Source organism: Propithecus coquereli, unplaced genomic scaffold (genome assembly GCF_000956105.1).
Source record: "Propithecus coquereli isolate 6110/MARCELLA unplaced genomic scaffold, Pcoq_1.0 Scaffold164, whole genome shotgun sequence".
In the NCBI taxonomy this organism is placed as follows: domain Eukaryota; kingdom Metazoa; phylum Chordata; class Mammalia; order Primates; family Indriidae; genus Propithecus; species Propithecus coquereli.
The window spans coordinates 1,060,523-1,077,660 of NW_012140969.1; the positions used below are offsets into that span (position 1 = coordinate 1,060,523).

General features: G+C 51.7%; 1 protein-coding gene across 1 annotated transcript in view; it reads right to left on the reverse strand.

Annotated features, from left to right (window-relative positions):
- ARHGEF18 (Rho/Rac guanine nucleotide exchange factor (GEF) 18) overlaps window positions 1–16,051 on the reverse strand; it is a 73,095-nt gene extending 57,044 nt beyond the window's left edge. Inside the window, exons 1-5 of the mRNA XM_012641503.1 lie at window positions 16,001–16,051; window positions 15,637–15,681; window positions 15,126–15,203; window positions 13,762–13,864; window positions 13,440–13,584 (exon numbers count right to left, since the gene is read on the reverse strand). Of these exons, the coding sequence (XP_012496957.1) occupies window positions 13,440–13,584; window positions 13,762–13,864; window positions 15,126–15,184 (307 nt within the window). The 5' untranslated portion in view covers window positions 15,185–15,203; window positions 15,637–15,681; window positions 16,001–16,051. The remainder of the gene's footprint in view (window positions 1–13,439; window positions 13,585–13,761; window positions 13,865–15,125; window positions 15,204–15,636; window positions 15,682–16,000) is intronic.
- Window positions 16,052–17,138: the final 1,087 nt, after the last annotated feature.

Sequence of the window (17,138 nt, forward strand, 5' to 3'; positions counted from 1 at the left end):
CCCCCGCTGCCATTTGCAAATACCACGAGAGATCATTATCCCCCTACAAAAGGCACCATAGCATAGTGTCCCCTCAGGGGGAGCTACTGCTAAGCCTGTTCCAAGCACCATGGACAGAGAGGCACACCAGGAACACCTGCTGAGCTCGGGAGACAGGTGAGGGTCTCCTATCCTCCAACTTGTGTCCCTCACCGAATTTACAAAGTCAGACAGTCATGGCCACAGAAACACAACTGTAAAAATTATTAGTCTACTGCAGGGGCTGTGGGCTGGCCACCTGTTTTTGTCAATAAAGTTTTATTGGAAAGTGGCCATGCCCACTTGCTCACACATCTGTGGTTGCTTTTGAGTTGAGTAGAGTCTGTGTGGTCTGGAAAACCTAAAATATTTACTACCTGGCTCTTTACGGAAAAAAGTTTGCCGATCCCCAGACTACCATATCTAACTGGTTTGTTCTGGAAGGGAGGGCCTATTCCCAAGAATCAAAAGGCACCCAGCCGAGCCCAAGCGGCATGGGAACTCTCATTGCTACCCCTGACATGCAGAAAGGACTGGGATAAGGGAAGCCGCAAAGTGAATTAACTATGCCAAGTCATTACTGAATTCCAGAGCCCTAAAATAGCCTATGCTGGGAGCAAACAGGTAGCAACGGGGTTGGTTTCTGAGCATGTCAAGGTCCCTACCATCCTATGTACGCCGGTTAATAGCTATTAATGCAAGTCAGCAACCAGCTCCTACATCAGGAAAATTCCAGAACCTTTCGAAGACCTTCATTAGTATTCCTTTTAGAACTGCAATGGTGTGAGCTTGAATATATTTTAATGTGTCCCGTGTCTCAAGGTCAGATTGTCGAGTAGGTGCAGGGGTAGGTGCAGATGGTACGATATTTTTCCCCCTTCTCTAAATCCACAAAACTTTTGCATTTGAGGAAGGTGGTGTTTGAATGCGTGGGGAAGAAGTAGATCAATACAGAGCACAGGCGAACGGCCAAACATTTGATAGCTTGTAATATCAGGCACCTATATATACTTTATAGCAAATTATATTCACAGAGACTTCAGGTTTAGAAGCTTTCTAAAAATCACCTAGGAGTTCTCCTGCAACTCCCTTTTTCCTTTCTGCAATTAACCGGTTCAAGAGTAAGCCAATGTTCAACACTTCCTTTAACTTCAGAACATGGGAAAATGATATGTGTTGTAAAGAACTTAAGAGATTAGCAGTGATACCTTGTAAACTTGTTCTCATTTGCAAGTCACTAGAAAGAGAAGGTTCCCGTGGTGGCTGCAGTAGTGTCGCCCCGAAATCCACGTCTAGCCAGAACCTCAGAATGCGGCCTTATTTGGAAACAGAACCTGTGCGGAGGTCGTGAGTTAAGGGTCTCAAGATGAAATTTCGATTTAGGGTGAGCCCGAGAGCCAAGGAGAGACACAGACACAGAGAAAAGCACACAGAGGACGCCAAGGGACCCTGGAGGTTGACAGTGGAGTGACGCGGGCACAAGCCACCGACGGATGCCTGGGGCCACCTTCTAGAAGCTGGAAGAGGAGAGGAAGAATTCTTCCCTAGAATCTTCAGGGGGAGCCCTGCAGAAACCTTCATTATTTCAGGTCTTAACAGAACTGTGACAGGATCCATCTCTGTTGCTCTAAACCACCACGTTGGTGGCGCTCTGCTACATCAGCCCTGGGAAACAAAGTGCCTTGAAAGTCAAAGCTATTCACTGTGGCATCAAGCGCTCCACGTTTTCTAAACGTTCCCTAAGTGTGCTGGGATACCGAGGCGGCGCTTTGACATTGTGGCCTGTGACCCTTCAGTCCATTGGGAAAACCGTTTTCCACAAAATAAAATAGCACGGAAAATACCAGAGTCTATTGTGCATAATGAAGATAAACGTTCTTTGGTAAAACTTCGGGTCCTGTCGTGTGCGTGCTTATTGGGTCACTGTGCCAAATGTTCATTTTTGTGACGGTCACAGTCAAAATGAAACGCACTGGTCTCAGGCAGCTTCAAAGACTCCCAGAGGCCGCTGTCAAGGTATCTTCATTAGTAAAATCTCTGGGACAGGGATGCTCAGTGTTGCCCCTCAAGCATCTGATGAACCAACTAACCGACCATTTCCCTAGAGCCAGGACGAAGAAATCTACAAGAATCAGGACACGAGGTCAGTCCAACTGAGTGAAACGGCCCCCAGGACAGCCCCTGGCATGGTCCCCCTCACTCCACTATAGCTTCAACATTTCTATTGTTACAGATTAAAAATAGCTACATTCAGGCAACAATGTGGATGAACCTGCAAACTTCATGCTAAACACAAGTAGCCAGACGCCAAAAGCCGAATACACGGTAGGCTCCTTTTGTAGGACTCCACGGATACAAAGTGTCCGGAACAGACAAATCCAGACACAGAAAGCAGGGTGGGGGCTGCGAGGGGCTGGGAGGACAGGGAGTGGGTAGTGACAGCCACGGGCTGTGACGAAAAAGTTCTGGAACTAGACAGTGCTGATGGCTGCACAACTCTGAGACTACACTAAAAACCACTGAATTGTAAAAGGGTGAATTTTACGTAATGTGAATTATAATGTCCCACTTTTAAAAAGCAGCAGCAAGGCAGACTCTGTGGACGACGGGCCTGTCCCCAGCAGGTGGGGACGCTGGGGCACCGTTCCCTTTGACTGAAGCTTTTGGAAAATTCTGGGATAGGGAGACACACCAAGAGGGATTTTATCTTTCTGACCCTCCAAGCCAGAGAGAGCCGATTTAAAGGCGCACATTTATAAGATGTGACTCACAACTGTTCCTCAGATTTCTGGAAGCAACTGCTGTGGTTGCACTTCATTGGTAAGGAAGTTTATTTTAAACCATGAATGAATGAAGGAAGGAACACACCCTCCCACCGTTGAGCGCTCCACAAACCATAATAACCCTATGACATAAGAAGCATTGCTAGGTTTCTAGTTTTACAGATGAGGAAGCCGAGAAGGAGAGAGTTTCAGGGGCATCTCCCACACCAGAGAAGGGCACCGGAGCTCCCCTTGGCACTGTGTGCTGCCACCTTTGTGCTCCTGGGGCCCAGCTCACGGGCCGGAGAAGGGGCCTCGTGGGAGGACCCTGTGCTGACACTGGGCCCCCCGGATAATCCAGGATGACCTCCCATCTCGAGGTCCTTAACTCAATCCCATCTGCAGAGTCCACTTTGCAGTGTAAGGGAACAGATTTGGGTTCTTGGGGGTCAGGAGGTGGCTGTCTTTCGGGGGCTGTTATTCTGCCTACCACACCGGTCACGATGGTGTCACAAGACCAAAGTGGTGTGAGAAGCCGGCTATAAATTACAGATCAGAGGAGAGACGCTTGTGTCCTCTTATATCTGCAGGGACACTCCACCCTCTATGCACAATGTGCCGGGGCTGGGACAAGATGGCTGCTGCCTGCTGGGAGTGGACAGGGCAGGCCCGAGAACTGCAAGGACACGGGAGCCGCCAGCGGCTTCTGCCTCTAGTTACATAAGCACGTCGACCCGACCACGCTCTGCTGTCAGGTTTGCTCCATTTTCATTTGGGTGGATCGCGAGTCACTCGGCTGCCGGGTTCTCTTCCTTGTTCCTTCCTCTCCCAACAATCTCTGGCAGGCGGTGACTGTGTCCTAAACACAGATCACTCTCCTTCTGCCCCAAAGCACTATAACCTCAGGGTCCCTGACAGGCTCTGAAGGGCTACCCTTTAGTGTTCTTGAGCCTTGAAAGAGTTTGGCATGGGGTGGAGGCAGGGAGAAGAGATGCTTGATCCAGGGGCAAGGGACACAGCTTTTTATCTCTCCAGTGCAAGATAACTTTTTATTTTTATTATTATTATTTTTTAGAGATAGGATCTCGCTCTGTTGCCCAGGCTGGGGTGCAGTGGTGCGATCATAGCTCACTGCAGCCTCGAACTCCTGGGCTCAAGTGATCCTCGTGCTTCAGCCTCCCGAGTAGCTGGGACAACAGGCACACACCACCATACCCTGCTAATTTTTCTGTTTTTTGTTTTTTTTTTGTAGAGATGGGATCTCGTTCTTGCTCAGGCTGGTCTCGAACTCCTGATCTCAAGCGATCCTCCTGCCTCAGCCTCCCAAAGTGCTGGGATTACAGGTGTGACCCATGGCACCCGGCTCAAGATAACTTTACAGAGGGGTCCAAGGCAGTCATGGCAATGGACAGCAGCATTTACAAGCTGCAGGGAGCTTACGCTGCATCAGTGGAGCTCTACTGGCTGATGACCTGTGGCCTCACCATCTACCCAGCCAGGACCCCACACCTGCTGGAGCCATTGGAAGAGATTCGTCTCTGCCACACTGCCAACTAAGCCCCACCGCATCTACCTTTAACTCTGTCTGGATTCTGTCCTCTCTTCATACTGTCCTGTGTCTGTCCGGGCCATCTCCTAACATGCCTCCCGCTACCCAGTCTCAATCCATTCTTTAAAATCCTGTCCCATGCCCAGAGCCATTGCCACTGTGCTACTAGTTTTCATCTCATCTCTCTCTTTTTTAACAGCTTTATTGAGACAGAATTCACATATCACACAATTCTCCCTTTGGAAGGGTCAGATTCAACGGCTCTTAGTATATTCAAAGAGTTGTACACCTAACACCATGATCAATTTCAGAATGTCTTCATCACCCACAAAAAGAAGCTCCATCCCCATCAGCAGTCACTCCCCATTCATGACCCCCTGCTCAGCCCCTGGCAACCGCAAATCCATTTTCTGTCTGTATGGATTTGCCTCGTCCGGATATTTGCTACAAATGGAATCATACAACTTCACTCCTTTTCATTGCTGAGTAATATTCCGTTGTGTGGATGGGCCATGTTTTACTGATCTATTCCTGAGCTGATGGACATGTGGGCTGTCTCCACTTTTTGGCTATTCTGAACAATGCTGCTATGAACATTCAGATATGAGTTTTTATATAGTCCCATATTGTCATTTCTCTTGGGCATACACTTAGGAGCGGAAATGCTAGGTCACAGGTTAATTCTACGTTTAAGCTTCTAAGGAACTGCCAGACCGGTTCACAAAGCAGCTGTATCATTCTACATCCCCATCAGCAGTGTACGAAGCACCCAATTTTTCCATCTTCCCATCACTCTTAAAAATCTCTAGTTAGGAGCCCCCAAGTGGATACCACAAAGAGTCACAAGGACCCACCACGAATCGCCACCACACCTGGCACTGTGAGCACCGCAGAGCTCACTCCCTCACTGCTTCTAACAGCCAAGGATGCTTAAATTCTGGCTGTCCATTGTATCCGGTCAGTCACCGTCCATTTTACCCTCGAAAAGCAACTACGGAGACTGCTAAGCCCTACCGGAAATGACTTCTTGATTTATTATTCTTTCTCAACACAATTTCACTCTTCTAATAAATCTTAGCAAATCAGAGTTATCCGTAAACAGCACGTCGCTGGATGTCCTTGCAAAGCAGGATGAGTCTAGATTCCTGCCAAGTAATTTGATGTCGGTCCTTCCCTGCTCCCATCCACGCTGCAATGGAGGGGTCGCTGGCTCAGACCTGAATCTTTCTTTTGATTCTGTCTCCTCCTGAAACCCACACGCATGAATGGCGAGCTGCTAAGACATCCTGGAATTATTTCATAGCTACCCATGACAGCTGCCCAGCTCTGTGAATACACTGAAAACCACTGAATGGTATACTTTAAAAGGGTGAATTTTATGATATACAAATTATATCTCAATAATGCTGCTATATTATTAAAAAAAGTGACATGAATTTAAAATGTAATGATCCACAGTGTGTTAAATGTATACTCTTAGTGAAACTTTTAGAATATTTCTATTTCAAGATACGATCATAAATCAGTGTGTCTGATAGTTTAAACACAATCAACTACAATTCTCTACTCAGTTGAAATTATGTCTCTATCCACAAACAAAAGCCGAGAAGCAAAGAAGCTAAATTTGGTTTACACACAACTTAATGTGAACAGTAAAGAATGTGTCCAACTGCCCAACTGCAAGGGTCGAGTCACTGAGACCTCAAGGAGGACATTATTTTAACCAGTTTTCCTCCCTCACCTGGTCGGCCACATTCCTACTCCACAAAAAAATTCCTACAGGCAGCTCTAGAGCCTCAACTGGAATTGTTTTGCACCTGGAGAGAAGGTTTTCAAAACGCAGTAGCTCTTGACCAACAGAGGAGGAGGGGAAAGGAAAGTTCACCTAACAAATAACAAAGAAACCACAATTGGTTAGACTTAATAAAGGTCTCTGGGCTTTCAATTATTTAAGAGAACTGGAGGGGAAAATGTTTTGAAAGTCACAGATGGAGTTTGAAGAAACGGGTAACATGACCCGGGATGAGTGACAACGAAGGAGACCTTGACACAGGATCAAAACTATGTTAAACATGTGGTGGGTAAACATCTAGGGAGGCTGAGCTGGTCACCGCAGCCCTGGTGGACGATGGCTTTGCAGCCGTGTAATTGCTACTGTGTGACAAGAATGCAAATTATACCACTGCTGATGCCAGAAACAATGCATGCACAATTCAAAGTAGGGGCATTCTCAAGTCAAGAAAAAAAGAGAGAAACCAATCAAAGAATCTCTTTCCCGTTCCTCTAAGGTATGCCATTTGAAAATAAAACAAGCTTTGAAGGATATATACATCACAGAATGGTTAAATCCAGCTTAAGAACAAACGCATCACTTCACATAGTTATGATTTTTGTGTTGAGAGCACTTAACATCCACTCCTCTTGCATTTTTCAAGAACGCACCATGTTGTACGCAATAAATATATACAATGTTATCTGTCGATTAAAAAAAATTAAAGTCACACACCAATTTCAGAAAAAAATAAAAATAAGCTATACAAAACCAAAACGAATTATGTTTGCAAGAATGAAACTTATTATGCCTTCTAGCTGTTTGCTCTTATCTCCTCTAGAACAAATATCTTCATTTTTTTTTTTCCCCTCAGGAGAGTTTGTTGACCCACAGAAATAGCAAACTATTGATAACGCATAAACCTAAGCCCAGTCCAAACAACAACCAAGATGCTCAAATTTTCCAGACTTTTATTACTTGGAATGTCAACCTCAAAATACAATCCTGGGAGCATGCACACATACACAGGATATACAACATTGACTGAGTGTTCACCATATGCCAGGCACTTCTGCCATGCACCTTGCACAGATTATCTCACAGAACCCCCTACCAATCCTTATTCCCATTTCAAAGATGAGAAGACTGAGGCTTCCCAAGGTTACATGGCTAACAGGTGGTGGAATTGGGACTAGAACTCAATTGCCCTTGGCCATCGGGCTGTCCACACTGTGGTGAACTCTTTCTGGTCAACCAGAAGAGAAGGGGCCCTTCAAAGCTACTGGCTGGAGTTCCATGTCCCCGAAAACAGAGTAAAGGAGGAAAAGTTGTGTTCTTTGCTGGTAAGACTTCAAGACACTTTTTGCCCTCCCGGCCAGCCATCCTTTCTACGGCTTCCATCTCAACAGAGCGACAGGTAAAGAGATTACAGCTGTTACACAACACACAAGGACCAAGGAAACGCTTCTCATTCCTGTCCGCAATGAACGCACCAGCTGAGTTTTTATGCACAAAAGAAACTGGAATAGAGGAGTCAGAAAGACAGAAAGCACACACACTTCGCACCTTTTTGTACCCAAAAGCTCCCTGGCAGGGAGGAGGACGTCTGCTCCGGGTTGTGAAGGTTCTCCTGGGAAGGCCTTAAGTATTATCGTGTTGGGTGCAGTGGAGGGTATCATTCCATCTCTGGTCCTGCCCCAGGCGCTCCTTCCTGAACAAGGAGCACAGGCTGCAGCCCGAGTGACCTTTCTCGCCTCCCTTGGAGGAGGGGAGGCTGCAGCGCCCCAGGGCTGGCTGGGGCTCGCACGGGGCCGCCGGGCATGGTCTGCACCCCTGCACCCTGCATTGGCCACCTGGAGCCCCCATGCATTGAAGGCGCAGCTTGAACCGGAGCACCCGTCCACCCGCCTGGGGGAGCGCACCGGGGCCCGGCGGGAAGCCCCGAGGCAGCCCCGAGTAGGGGGAAGGTCCCGCGCCCCAGGCCGCCCCGGGTGGGAGGTGGGGAGCCGAGGCCTCCCTCCCGAGCCCCGTTCTCCTCGGGACCGCCCCGCCGCCCTCACCTCGGCCGGGTCGCCCGCAGGCCGCTCTCCGCCCACTCCTCGGCTACTCTGGCAGCCGCCGCCACCGCCAGCACCGCCTCCGCGGGGCCTCTCCGGATCCACAGTCACCCGCAGATGGGAGCCGGAAGCGGGAAGCCGCGGGATAAGCGGCGCATGCGCAGCACCGCCCCCAGGCGAGGGGCGTGTCCCGGAAGGGGGCGGGGCTTAGGGGGCGGGGCGGTCGCACGAGGGACTTGGCGTTATCCCACTGAACGCCAGGGACGGGGTGGGGGCGTCCGCTCGGCCTTGTGGGGGGGCGCGAGGACTGAAGGGGCAAGGTGCTTGCGGGGAGGGTGGGGGCGACCCTTCAGGGACGGGTCAGCGGGGTTGGGGGTATTTTGGGGGGTGGTCAATGAGGGCCTGGGTACCCTAAGATTTGGGGGTCCTGGGGGGACAGCGGGGTTGGGGGGAGCCCTGAGGTGAGATCAGCGGGATTGGCGGAGTCAACGGAGGCCTGAGTGATTAGCGGGGCTGGAGAGGTTGTCCTGCGGAGGACAGGAGGGTTCGGGGATTTCTTGGCGGGGGTCGCAGAGGGGTTGGGGGGTGCCTTGGCGCAATCAACACGAGGAGTGCATGGAGGAGGAGTGTCAGCGGGCTCCTGGAGGCTCTTTGGGGTTGGGGGTAGCTAATGGGGACGCCTCTGGTGGTGGGAAGCCTGAGGGGGAACAGTCCAAGAAATGAAGAGGGTGGGGTCTGTCGCTTGTGACGAAGGGGCAGCTTAGACTCCAGAAGGGTGGGTCTGGGAAAAAAATGAGTCATGTACCCATCAGGTGGTCTCAGACACCCCAACATAGGTGCCATCAAATACCCCAAACACATATCAGACATCCAAGCAGGTGCCACAAGATAGCCAAAACAAGCTTTCAGGTGTCACAAAATATGTCAAACATCCCACCTGGGTCCATCAGACACCCCAAAATACACACCACAGACCCCCAACACAGATGCTGTCAGATGCTCCCAAACAGGTGCTGAAACACTTGCTAGACACATGCCAAACACATGCCGGACCCCCCCCACACACACACACAAGCTGCTATTTGACAAGTGTGGACAGGCCAGAGGCTGCCCCCAGCACCAGCATCCCCTCAGGAACCATCAGACATCCCAGCCTGGAGGCTACTTGTCCAGGCCGGGTCCCCCACAGGCGGGGCAGTTAGGCAGTAATCAGGTGGTGGTTGGGGGGTCCTGCGCATCGGAGGATGTTGAACAGCATCTCTGGCCTCTACCCACCAAACGCCAGTAGCTTCCCCGGTCCTGACAAGCAAAAATGCCTCAGCCATTGCCAAATGTCCCCTGGGGCAGGAACAAAATGGCCCTCAGCTGAGAGCAACTGGCCAAAGAGACATTTAGACTCATCCAGCCTAATTCCGGATTCCTGGGTGGGGTGGGGGTGGGGCTGCGCTTTGTCTTACAGGGTCAGAGTCATGTAGCAGAGGGAGTTCTGGAAAATGAATGAGCAACACACAGGTGGTGTGCAAGGGCAGCCAGGGGACCTCAGGGTCACTGAGTAGTGGGAGAGAAGGAAGGGTGGAGGGGTAGAGAGGATCAGACCATGAAGAACCTCAGAGGTCACTCCCTGGAACAGGACCGTCTGGAACGGTGTTTGGTCAATGGGGCTGGTCGCTGAGAAAGCGTCCGGGCTTTACCATGGAGACCCCTTCCCTAATTACCTGAGGTGTGACGCATCCTCTGTTCTGTTTAACTTACTGTGAGGCCGTTGCCTCTACAGGATGGCCAGTAAGGTCTGGCTTTGAATGCCTCTGGTGGCAGGTAGGCCTGTGGCGGGTTATAGCTGGGGAGTCCCTGTTCTCAGCCTGTTAGGAATGAGACTCAGGTGTTCTGGCCCTGGCACAGGTGTGGAGGGGGGGCATGGTCCGAGCAGAGGGACACACCATGCTAAGTGCTACCCACATCCTTTCTCTCTTTTCCTTCCTTCCTTCTTTCCTTCCTTCCTTCCTTTCTTTTTTTGAGACAGGGTCTCACTCTGTCGCCCAGGCTGAAGTACAGAGTCATCATCGTAGCTCACAGCAACCTCAAACTCCTGGGCTCAAGCGATCCTCCTTGCCTCAGCCTCTCAAGTAGCTGGGACTGCGGGCACCACCACATCTGCCTGATTTTTCTGTTTTTTTGTAGAGTTGGGATCTCGCTGTGTTGCCCAGGCTGGTCTCAAACTCCTGGCCTCAAGCCATCCTCCCACCTCGTCCTCTCAAAGTGCTAGGATTACAGGTGCGAGCCACCACGCCCAGCCTAACACATCATTTCTTTTACACAAACTCAAATCTTCCTTGATCTCAAAGCGTTGTCCTGAAAATCACATGATGTCTCCAGGAGGAAGAACTTAATTCACACCACTCTGAGAGTCACTATGGTGACTCACTTCCAAAGAGTGGAGTAGAGAAAGGGAAAAATAGTAACCTGGAAGACATTATCTTAACCAGATGAATAAGGTTAACATCGCCAGGGATGTCGTGTGTACAGTATGTCCCATCTGATAGGATGAGACAAGAAGGTTCCAAAAACCCATAATCCCTGTCTAATTATGAGCAAATATCAGAAAAACCCAGATTGGGGGATAATGTACCAGATACCTGGCTAGTAGTTCTCAAGACTGTCCATCTTGAAGTCGTGAACAATAGGGCAAGACAGACAAACTCTCACAGACCAGATAGACTAGGGGAGACAGGACGATTAAAGATAATGTATCGCACAGGCATGGTGGCTCACACCTGTAATCCCAGCACTATGGCAGGCCGAGACGGGAGGATCCCTTGAGCTCAGGAGTTCCAGACAAACCTGGGTAACGTAGTGAGACCCCCATCTTCACCAAAAATGAAAAAATTAGCCGGGCATGTTGGTTCGCACCTGTAGTCCCAGCTACTCAGGAGGCTGAGGCGGGAGGTTGGCTTGAGCCCAGGAGTTTGAAGCTGTGGCGAGCTATGATTGTGCCACTGCACTCCAGCCTGGACAGCAGAGCAAGACCCCATCTCTAAAATAAATAAATAAAACATCTCTAAAAAAAATAAGTATTTATTTATCTCTAAATAAATAAATAAAACAAAATTTAAAGCATCTAACAAGCTAGAAGAATATAGAATTGGGTCTGTATCCATCTTCCCAGGGAGAACACTAGCTCAGCCTGGTTCCGGCACCTGCTCTGTGCACAGTTTTGTTTCCAAATCTCTGACTTCATCCCTTCCTTCTTCCAACCTCCCACCTTCCCCTTAAATCCGATGCCTAAGATAGATCCAGCAAACCTTGCCCCCCACCCCCGCAGAAGAGAGCAGGATGCCAGGAGAAACAGGAAGCCACTTGCTGCTTCAAATGAAAGACTTCAAAATGCTGAAGCTGGCAGTGCGCTTTGCAAAACCCATGCCAGCCTCTGCCAGCTCAGAGGTTCCAAAGCCAGTTGGGGAATGCCCGACGGAAGGAAAGCTCAAAAGGGAACACCCTTGACAGCAGCAGCCACCAGTGGGACACCCACAGTCCCACAGCTGGCAAAACAGTGGTCCAGAAAGAGGGATGTATGGGAAAGAAGGAACATACCCATGTGTGGTGCAGGTAAAGTCCAGGAATGCAAAACCTGCAGCTCAGGTCACTCAGAGGCACGTGGCCCGTGGGTGACGTTGCTCTCGCTGCATGGGCTAGGCTTATCCTGAGGTCTGTTCGCCATCTCATTAGCCCCACTGATTCTTGCCTGGGGCAATTCTGCTTCCACCCACCCAGGGGGACTTTTGGCCATGTCTGGAGGCATTTTTGGTTGTCACAACTGGAGAAGGGAGGGAAGGGAGGTTGCTACTGGCATCTCGTGGTTGAAAGCCAAGGGTGATGCTCAACATTCTAAATGCACAGGACAGCCCCCTCCGATCACAAAGAGTTATCTAGCCCCAAATGTCAACAGTGCAGAGGTCCAGGAACCTAGAACCAGCCTGAGCCTTGCCTGCCACGGTCGCAGTTTGGATTCCCGCTGCAAACTGCACGCACATCTTTTCTAACAAGCAATTGCCACCACCTCCTGTCCATTCCCTTCAGAGCGGAGCTCGTTCGCAAAAAGGCAAAGTTCCAAATACCAGCAATGACGAGAGGCATCTCCATCGGGAATTTCTTGAATCCAGTACTCTTTCCTAAGCAGAGACGGTGGCCACCCTCACACCACAACTACCAAGAGCCCCGGGAGGCAGAAAACCGCCTATTCTGGGTTCAATTGTACCCACCCCCCAGTTCCTACGGTTACAGTCCTTCTCCCCCAGATCCTTCAGGATGTGACTTTATTTGGAAATAGGGTCATGGCAGATGTAATTAAATAAGACGAGGTCACACTGGCGTAGGGTGGGCCCCTAATCCAACATGACGAGTGTCCTTATAGAGTGGGGAAGTTTGGATCTCAGACACACACGCAGGGAGAATACAGTGTGAAGATTGGAGTTATGCGGTCACGGGACAAGGTACTGCCCAAAGCCAGGACAGAGGCCTGGAATAGACCCTTCCCTGGTGCCTTCAGAGGGAGCCCAGCCCTGCTGACACCTTCGTCTCAAACTTCCAGCCTCCAGAAATGTGAGGCAATAAATCCCCGACGTTCAAGCCCTGCGGGGCGTGGTGGTACTTTGTCGCAGCAGCCCCTGCAAACTCTCACCCGGCCAAGTCCAGGCTTTTCAGGAGAATTCTTGCAATGGCAAAAGCTGAGAGTTAAGGCCGGGCGTGGTGGCTCACGCCTGTAATCTTAGCTCTCTGGGAGGCCAAGGGGGGAGGATTGCTCGAGGTCAGGAGTTCAAGAACAGCCTGAGCAAGAGCGAGACCCCGTCTCTACTAAAAATAGAAAGAAATTATCTGGACAACTAAAAATATATAGAAAAAATTAGCCGGGCATGGTGGTGCGTGTCTGTAGTCCCAGCTACTTGGGAGGCTGAGGCAGTAGGATCGCTTGAGCCCAGGAGTTTGAGGTTGCTGTGAGCTAGGATGACGCCACGGCACTCACTCTAGCCCGGGCAACAGAGTGAGACTCTGTCTCAAAAAAAAAAAAGCTGAGAGTTAAGGGGAATTTCGCCAGTCCCTGAGTTAACCAAAGTGCCCCTGCCCTCAGGGACCGATCCCCTGGGTCGCTCCACGGAGATGCTGAAGTCTGCCCACGTCTGGCAAGGATGAAATGGAACGAGCTAAGGAGACCGCAGGAATGGTTGAAAGGAAGTGAGGAAGAGAGAGTGGCTGCCATCAGGGGCGATGGATTGGGCCACTGGGCTTACCAGAGCTCAGGAAGGGTTTGCCACACAAGGGGCAGCAGCTGGAGTGGCTGAAGAAGGTCCCTTGCACCAGCTGGTGCCCGCTGACACACTCCCGCTTCTCCCGAGCATCTTGGCCTTTCTCCTTTAGTTGTACTGGGCTCTTCACCTGCATAGCACGGAGGTGTGGCTTAGGATGGCCTCTGCAGGGGCTGGTCCTCTTATGCCTGTGCATCCAGCCCCGCCCCACCCCTAGCGCTAAAATCCCAGGGCTCGTGGGTCAAGGGCACCCTGCCAAGCCAAGAAGAAAGAGGGAGGCCCCCCCCCCCGGCCCAGCACCCCTTACCTTCTCCTTCTGCCTGGTGACTCGACTTCGGAGGCAGCTCAGCCTACGCTTCACTCCTGTGCTTTTCTCACTCTTCTCGTTCTTGCCGGCACCGTCCTCGCTCCTAGGGGGTGGCGGGAAGGTCCATTAGAGGGGGCTGCAGGCGATTCTTAGGCAACCCTGCAGGTCACTCCCAGAATCCACCTGGAACCTGTCTCCCTGTGGCCTCCTGCTGCACGAGCTTTGGGGACTGGGTTTGCAGAGGGGAATGCAACATGATCTCAAGCTTCAGTCCCTCTGCAGGCTGGAAATCCTGGCTCCGTTCACTTCTTGTATTTTTTTGAAACAGGGTCTGACTCTGTCACCCAGGCTGGAGTGCAGTGGTGTCATCCTAGCTCACAGCAGCCTCCAACTCCTGGGCTCAAGCGATCCTCCTGCCTCAGCCTCCCGAGTAGCTGGGACTACAGGCGTGCACCACTATACCTGGCTAATTTTTCTATTTTTTGTAGAGATGGGGTCTCACTATGTTGCCCAGGCTGGTCTTGAACTCCTGGCCTCAAGCGATCCTCCCACCTTGGCCTCCCTAAGTGCTGGGATTACAGACGTGAGCCACCAAGCCTGGCCCTCTGTTCATTTCTGATTCTTCCCTCAAATTCACACCCCACCCCACCCCTGTTCCATCTCTAATTTGCCTTTAAATCCATCCAATGTTCTGCCAGATCACTGCCATGCCTCCCCTGCATGGCTGGCACAGTCATATTTAATAAATATCTATTAAGTCAGTGACCAATAAGTCAGACACGGTTCCAGCCCTGGCAGAATCTATTCCCTGAAGGGAGACTCCATTCCTCCAGTCCTCGAGGCTCCTGGAACTTTGCAAATATCCATAAAGGTTTGTTAAATGAATGAGCGACTGAGAGAGAGAGAGAAGGAGGGAGTCTGGGACGCCCAGCCCTGTCTGTGGTCACCAGAACTGGTGATGCCCCAAACCCCACCATTCTTGAAGATAAAGTCTGTACTCCTTGGCTTCACTGAGGGGGTCTGGCCTCTGCCGACTTCTCCCACCTGCTGTCCTCCCAGCCCCTCCCTGCCGCCACCGCCTAAGCCGGGCAGTTCTGTTTTCTTTCCTTCGTCCTCATCTGTACATATTGGCAAACTCCTTCTCTTCCACCAGAACCCTGCTCAAACTGTCACCTCCTCCAGGAAGTCTTCCGCTCTCCTCCCAGGGTGTATGAGAGCCCCGCCAGGCTCCATCATTGCCTTGATGGGGGTGCCCCCAGCTCCTTCTCCCAGGGCAGGGGCCCGGGCAGAAGGGACCATCAGCAAACATGTGTTCCAATCCAGTGCCACCTCCCCCCACACCTGCCGCAGCTCTGTGTACTTACTCCGACAGGAACTCAAACCAGGTGAGGTTCGAGTGGGCTCCTCCGGGGCTGGCTGACATGCAAGCCCTCTGCCGGGCCCTGTGGGATCAGAGGGGACAGACACCTGGGTCTGCAGCCTCCTCCCCCCTCCCCAAGTCACCTCCTCTCTTGACCCTCCCCAGCTCCCCACCTGTATGGCTTCGGCATACAGGTACACGCCAAGTGCCACGTCTAAGCGCCCACCCATTTGACATTACGGGCTTGTGTATGGGGATGTTATGACCAGGATTTCCAGCAGAGGGCAGTAACGTGTCTCGGCCGAACAAAAATGAGCATCTCAGGAGAATTTTTCTAGCAGATAACAGTATCTCAGGAAAGAGGCACCTTTTCTCATTTGCTCCAAGGTATCCCCTGGGCTAGTGGCAGCTTTCCCCATCCGTGTCCTGTCCTCCCTTTTCTTCCATTCTTCCCTGTCCGCCCTACACCTGTCTCCCGTACCCGCTCCCTCACAGCTGTTCTGCTTCCAACTTACCCATGGTACTGCCGAAGTTCTTGAAGCACTTGTTGAACGATCAACCTGGGGTGGGGTGGGGGGATCGAAGCAGCCCACGGTCACCTTGGGCTGCAGATGCATTTTTCCCAAGACGAGCTGGGATTGCCTGGCCGGGCCCCGGGTCCTACTGCAGACCCTAACTGGGACCCCCCAACCCATCTCCACGCAGTGGCTGCATGGAGAACCTCGTCCAGGCAGTGGGATGGTGGCTGGCCCAGGCCACTTAGGGCCGGCAATGCTGCGCCCCTGCACCCCTCCTCCCCCAGCCTCGACCTCCTGGCCAGTCCTCTTGGGGCACGGGTTGGGGGTGGGGTTCCTCCCCTGCTGTGGGGCCGCCACTCACACATGGTCTGGCTCCACGTGGTCCTTTTCAATGCACTCCAGCAATGGGGGTTCTAGGCCTGGAAACAGCCCCCCGCACCCCAGAAAGCACAGATGTGAGAGGCTGTGGCGTAAGTGGCATAAGACCAGCCCTCCCGGACCCCACCCTGCCTGGGCCCCTGCAGAACTGGAGACTGTCCAGACGGGCTTGCACTCTCGGGGAGGAGACACGGGAACAGGACAGAGAGCCAGGGATGGATGGAGGTGTCCCCAGCATCTCACGGATGCTCACGACCTGCTAAGCACTTTACAGGCCAGAGCTCAGTGAACTCTCTAAAAAAGATAACACTTTTCTTTTTTTTTCGAGACAAGAGTTTTGCTCTGTAGCCCGGGCTGGAGTGCAGTGGTATCATCATAGCTCGCTGCAGCCTCTAATTCCTGGTCTCAAGCGATCCTCCTGCCTCAGCCATCTGAGTAGCTGGGACTACAGGTGCGCACCACCATGCCTGGCTAACTTTTTTATTTTTTTGTAGAGATGGGGTCTCGCTAGGTTGCCCAGGCTGGGCTCAAACTCCTGGCCTCAAGCGATCCTCCCATCTTGGCCTCCCAGAGTGCTAGGATTACAGGTGTGAGTCACTGCGCCTGGCCTGAGATACGCTTCTTGACCCCTTCTTAGAAAGGGAGCCACAGAGGCTCAGAGACTTGTTACGGGTTTAGACAGCAGGTTGGACTGACACCAGAGAGGTGCAAGATCTTAGGACAGAAATTCAGAGCCAAAGAGGCAGATAAAGAAAGAGATGGAGCAAGGTCATTGCAATGGGGCAGTCCACCCTGGCTGGAGGCCCCTGGGGAGAGGGGGAGGGGCAGAGGCCAAAGGTCCTTTTCCCTCTCTGGGTTCTCTGGGACCCCCAGCATTCTGCTTAGTTCCTGCCCCAGGGGACAGGAGGAGCCCCCACCCCCGGCCTCCCCTTTCCCCAGCTTGGTTGAATGAGGGAAACCCCCAGGCGGGTCTACCTTGAGCAGGTGAAGTGGGCCCTTCCAAACCCGGAGAGATTTCCAGGGAGCTGATCTCATAAAAGGACACTGGAACTGACTGTGACCTCACTCTTTTCTCGTGGCTGTTACATTCCTGCGAGGAATAAGCATCTCACTCAACCGGA